Below are 5,962 nucleotides of genomic sequence, written 5' to 3'. Positions count from 1 at the left end.
CAAAGAGAAAAGAAAAGAGAGGAACGGAAGTACTGCAGCACCTGTACACTTTGAGAATGATAGAAAGAAGAAAAAAGCCGACGCGCTGGACGAGGCAAAGAAAGCTTAAAGAAAATTCAACTAGGGGGAAAGGAGAAAGGCTCAAGAAAAGAAAGGAATTCGTAGAAGACAGGAGAGAAAGAACGTTTCTTTTACTGCGCTGGCTTAACTTTGCGCATGCATGTATTCTTATCCTCTTTTCTAGATCTGCTTCTGATAGAATAGACTTCACTTTCAAATCTCGCAGGAGAATAGAGAGATAGAAGAGAGAAAAGACTCCCTTACTACGCTTGCAGAAAGAGAAGAAGAAAGGAGAGACGGCTGCCTTTCCGTCCTTCTCTTTTTCTTCCTCCAAGCCGAGGAGGTTTGAGAAAGACAGAAAGAAAGATTAAAGAAAGCCTGCTGTCTTCTATCTGTCTCCTACAGAGACAGACGTAAGTACCTTGCCCCTTTCACTAAAGAAAAAGAAGGGTTTGAGGAAAGACGAAGATTCAGAGAAAGATACATGCAGAGAGATGCTCTCGAAGCCCTCCATACACAAGCGTACATAGTCATACATACACACATACAACTTCTACATACAGACAGACTCCCCAAGTGAATAGGATGAAGAGAAGAAAACTCTAAACAATCTTCTCTCTATATATATATATACAGAGCAGTCTTCTGTATGTATGTACATACAAATATATGTATCGGAAGGACGAGAGGGGTGGCTGCATGCGGTCGGGTCTCGATCTCGCTTGTCTCCATGAATGAGAGAATAAGGAGAAAAGAAGAAGGAAGATGGACTTCATTCTTTCGTTGTCTTCAGATAAGACATCTTTCTTTCTTCTTTCTTTCCGTTCTTTCTTTCTCTTGGAGTGTATCTATCATCTATCCCTAATAGTCTCTATCATCATCCATCAAGGAGGTTCTTCCTCTACCGGCCTCTACCACTCTGTGTAAGAGTGAAGAAAGAAGTGTGTATACAAGCTTCTTCTGAAATCTATGAAGACATCTGCCTTTATCGATTTATAGGTCTCCTCTTCTATTCTATCTAGTTCATTTACATCATCTATCGTACAGAGTTCTTCTCCTTGCTTTCGAATCTCTTAGCATGCAGGGAAGGGAAAAGCTAGAGCTAGCTAGACAGCTAGTTGGACAGGGGTGGGATGCGTAGACACCCAAGAGAGCACCCCGTGTGTCTACTAGGAGCCTAACTGTGGGCCATGTCTGGTATGAGCCGATCAACGACCGTACCCTAAATAGATATAGGCCTACTACTGCCTTGGCGGCAACAGCCCATCCTCTCGCCTTATATAGTTTTCTATACACGTAGATAAAGAGGGATACAGAGATTATAGATAGCTAGATAGATCGATAGATAGATAGCTAGATACAAGATAGACAGGTAGGTAGGCATCTGTCGATGAAAGATGAACCTATGACAGGCGGATAGATTAACGGTAGAAATTAACGTAAAACGATGAAGAAGAAGAGGGATAGTGACGGAGAGGAGAAAGAGAGAAGCAGTTGAGAGGTCAAGAGAAAAAGAAATCGACAGGCGAGATAGATAGATAGATTAAAGATAGATAGATTCAAAAAGTGCGATGGACAAGAACACGGCCAGGTGTATGTACACCTACACAGACACGTCCATACAGAGAAATGTCTGCACCTGATGCAACCCATGAGTTAAAAGAAAGAAGAAAAAATCCAAACTCTCTCTCTCTCTCTCCCTGGATGCTCTTCCTCTTCTTCATCTTTTGCCTTTCTTTTCTTCCCTTCTCTTCTTTCTCTCCCCTCTACCTCCGTTCTTTTTCATTCAAACTTCTCTGCTCTTGTTCTTCTTCGCCAGAGGCAGGTGTAGGAGAAGCCTTCTTCTTCTTCTTCGTTTTTGTCTGCTTTTTCTTTATCTCTCTTCTTCTTCTTCTCCTCCTCCTAAGCATCGAAGTACCTCTACACGTTCGAGAGCTCTTCTATATTGTCTCTGCGGCATGCAGAATAGAAAGAAGGAAAAACGAGAAGACATCTCCGACTATAAGCCGACTCGATATTCCATGCCCCCTCCTTAGTTATTCATCTAGCTCTCCTTTGTACACAATAAGAAGAAGAAAGGAAGGATGGATTGGAGAGCCTTCTCGCACACCCCTCATACCTGACTGACTACAAAGCGCCTTTACATCTACACAGGATAGGGGAGACATGCATGGCATAAACGCCACATAGATATACACATAAGTCAAGACACATACATACATATATTCATACATGCATGGGTGTATTAAGATATCCGTATTCATCTATTTTCTCCTCTATCTATCTATCTCGAGTCTATCTATCTGAATATCTGTCTGGAGTCTATCTCTCTGTCTTGAGACGGCCTCTCTGTCTATCTGTTTAGATATCTTGAATCTATCTATGTATCCCTCTCTCCGTCTTTCTTCTGTACATACCTGAAATGTATCTCTTGGGTTGCATGCGCTCTTGGATGAAGAAGAACAAGAAGTGGAAGAAGAAGAAGAAGAGAGGGGAGTTTGTTTCATCTTCTTTTGCTTGTCCGAAAGCCATTCAACTCCTTCGAAGTGGCATGCATACAGAACTAAGCAGTCAGGTAGAGCAGGGGAGATTCCTGGAGAGATTCTTCTTCTCTCTATTCTTCTACTTTTCTTTCTTTCTTTGGCGATGTCTTTCTCTTCTTCTTCTTCTTTGGAAGACGATGAAGCTAGCCAGGAGGGAGGTATCGAAGCCCCATTCTTACCATCGATACTCGCTACAGGCTCTGAGCTAGTCAAAGAAGGAGAAGAATGAGGCGAAGGAGATCTCTTCTTTCTTTCGCAACTCCTTGGGATGATAGACTGACAAGTCGCCGATGTAACATGACTTGCTTGGAGAGCAGTTGTCTCTTTACTTGTACATGTCTCTCTCACTTCTTTCCCACCTTGATCTTCTTCTTTATCTAATTCGTCTCTTTCTCTATTTCTTTCTTCTGTATCCGGATATCTTTCATCCTTCCTTCCTTCTTTCTCTCCGCATAGACTCCCTTCTTCTTCTTTCTTCTCTTGTGCACCTTGTCCGCACTCTCTTTCTTCTTCTTCTCTTCTTCTTCTTCTTTCCTCTCCGTCTCTCTTCTCATCTCTATCATCTTCTTCATTTTCTCTACTATTCTGTCTTGTAGACTGAGAGAGTTCTCGAGGGCTTCCATGGGTCTTATTCTCCTCCTCTTCTTTCTCTCTCTCTAATCTTCCCTCTTCTTCTCCCTGACGAAGAAGCTGCGAGATGAAGGCTGCGTCGTGCTTGCCGCGCCCCACGGAGAAGATCGCCGACATCATGAATCGAACCTACGCAGAAGATGGGAAGTATAGCAGAAGAAGAAGAAGAAGAAAAAGAAGAAAAAGAACAGAGGATGAAATGTAGAAGAAGGTCTGGAAGGAGACAGCGTCATCGGGGAGATTCAGAGAGAGAGACGAAGGAGACGATAGAAAGAAGGGTCTAAGGAGAGAAAGAAGGAAAGGAAAGGATGGTGTATGGACTCTTGAGGAGATAGACGTGTCTCATATTGTATAGCTACCCAGGCATGAATAGACACATACACAACCCTCGGTGGGTAGATAGACAGCTATCTAGAGAGCGGGGAGAAGGAAGAGAAAGAAAGACAAGGAGGAGAGAATACACAGAAGATACAAGAGGATTTCAAAGATACATAAAACGTCTCTCTAGGTCTTCTATTGAGAAGAAGGAGAGGAAAGTATGGCTAGTGGTCTGCGTTTCTCTTATCATACCTGGTGCCATAGAAAAGAAGTCCCTACGATCGTCGCTACTGCACACGACGCATGAGAAGCAACGCCCCTACCAGCATTAATAGAACTACTAATACAACTACTCTCCTCATTGGCACCGCCATCACAGGAAGAAGAAGAAGAAGAGGAAGAGGAAGAAGAAGAAGAGGGAGAGAGAGAAGGAAGGGCACCCGTACCACTACTACTAGTAGTAGTAGAAGTATCAATGGTAGTAGTAGTAGTACTAGTAGGAGTAGAAGTAGCCGCTGTTCTTTTTCTTCTTCTTGTAGGAGGAGAAGGAGGGGCGGCTAGCTCAATGGTAAAGCCCAGGAGTGTCCGTCTGTGTGGAGAGGACGTGAAAAGAAAGAAAGAAGAAAGAAATTGAAGAGCGACGATGAGACAGCAGCCTGGAAAGATAGATGTCTCCAGGCTCCTATACATATCCCATACTTTTTCACAAAGAATTCTCATCTATCCATCTTCTCTCTCTCTCTCTCCCTCCATCTATCTCTCATCTATCTATCTATCTGTCATCTGTCTATCATCTATCTGTCATCTATCTATCATCTATCTGTCATCTATCTATCATCTATCTGTCATCTGTGTATCTATCTCTCATCTATGTATGTAGGAGCAGCACCAGTCGAAAGACGTTGAGAGTCGAAATAAAAAAGCAACAAGAAGAAGAGACACCTGTACATACAGATACTGATACATGAATTAATACACTTCACTTTGCTATAACGGGAATGCCAACTCTCGTTCATACTAGAAAGAAAGAAAGAAAAGAAAAGAAAAGAGGAAAGAAGAGAAAAGAAGAGAGAGAGAACAGACAGAGGAAGAAGAAGAGAGAAGAAGGAGTAGTAGTAGTAGTTGCTACTGTTCTCTCTCTCGTTGAACGAAGGAGGAAGAAGGAAGAGGAGAAAGAGGGCGGGTTAGGTTAGCTTTGCCTCCCTCCCTTCCTGCTGCTTGCTGAGCGTCTTCTTCCTATTTCTTACCTGGGGGTTTGGTATTGCCTTGGATCGATCTTACAGAAATAACGGAAATCGTGAGAACCCACCTAGACACAAAAGGAAAAGAACAGGACCATACATACATGCAGAAATGAAACACAAAGAAAGAGTGAGAAAGAAAGAAAGAGGGTAGTGGTACGAGGGGGACATGATGAAGAGAGCGAGCGCAGCCTCAGATAGAAGAGAAGAGAAGAGAAGAGGAGACGAGAGGAGAGGAGAGAGAAGTGTGGGTGAAGGGATGTCTTACGAAGAGTTGCGCGGCCTCTTGCATGCGCTGAAGATTCAGATCGCCATCAAGATGAAAGAAGTACTTATACACTCGATAGGAACAGTCAAAGCTGCAGTAAACCGGAAGACGAGAAAGAAGAGAAAGAAAAAGATTAAAAAGACGCAAAAAGAAGAGAAAAGACGACAGAAATAGAAGAAGAAGAAGGAGAAGAAGGAGAAGAGAGAAGAAGAAGGGAGAGCACCGTCAGCAGGAGAAAGAGCAGGAGAAAAGGCATCTGAGAAAGACGCAAGACTCCTACAAGAGACACTAAACCGTCATAAGAAGAAAGAGAGAAGGAAAGAGAGAAAAAAAGAGAGAGAGAGAAAGAGAAAGAGAAAGAAAGAAAGAAAGAGAGAATGAGAGAGAGAATGAGAGGAAGAAAGAGAGAGAGAAAGAAAGCAAGAAAGAATGAGAAGAAGAAAGAGAGAGAGAAAGAGAGAGAGAAAGAAAGAAAGAAAGAAAGAGAGAAAGAGAGGAAGAAAGAGAGAGAGAAAGAGAGAGAGAGAGATTTATGCTACCGTGCATCGAAGTGAGGAGGGACTTGTGCGTAATCTAGAATGCGAATGTCCCCTGGGAGAACCGAATTTAAGACGGAGGCATAGTTGTAATTCTCTACACATACACACGCACAAAAGACATAAGGAACAGAGAAAGAAAGAAAGAGAGAAGAAAGAGGAAAAAGAAAAAGCAGAAGGAAGAATGAGGAGAAAGAAAGATTTCTTTCTTCGAAAAAGAAGACAGGGATAAAGTACAACTTCCCCTATAAGCAGTTGACATACAAAGACATAGATAAAGTAAAGACAGATAGACAGATAGAGAGATATACATCAAATTAGATAGATATATGAGTTAACGATTAAAGGTAGATAGATTAAAGGTAG

The 5,962-nt window shown here is 42.4% G+C and overlaps 1 protein-coding gene across 1 annotated transcript in view; it reads right to left on the bottom strand.

The window, feature by feature from the left end:
* Positions 1-904: 904 nt before the first annotated feature.
* The window catches only part of CSUI_000594 (pseudouridine synthase), a 5,543-nt gene continuing 485 nt past the window's right edge, over positions 905-5,962 (bottom strand). Inside the window, exons 2-7 of the mRNA XM_068060828.1 lie at positions 5,600-5,693; positions 5,061-5,151; positions 4,799-4,860; positions 3,804-4,140; positions 2,478-3,362; positions 905-2,011 (exon numbers count right to left, since the gene is read on the bottom strand). Coding sequence (XP_067927196.1) covers positions 1,934-2,011; positions 2,478-3,362; positions 3,804-4,140; positions 4,799-4,860; positions 5,061-5,151; positions 5,600-5,693 — 1,547 coding nt within the window. The 3' untranslated portion in view covers positions 905-1,933. The remainder of the gene's footprint in view (positions 2,012-2,477; positions 3,363-3,803; positions 4,141-4,798; positions 4,861-5,060; positions 5,152-5,599; positions 5,694-5,962) is intronic.

The sequence above is a fragment of the Cystoisospora suis genome, assembly GCF_002600585.1.
Source record: "Cystoisospora suis strain Wien I chromosome Unknown contig_222, whole genome shotgun sequence".
NCBI lineage: Eukaryota > Apicomplexa > Conoidasida > Eucoccidiorida > Sarcocystidae > Cystoisospora > Cystoisospora suis.
The sequence above is the reverse complement of the archived record's forward strand: the minus strand, read 5'-3'. Positions and strand labels throughout refer to the sequence as shown.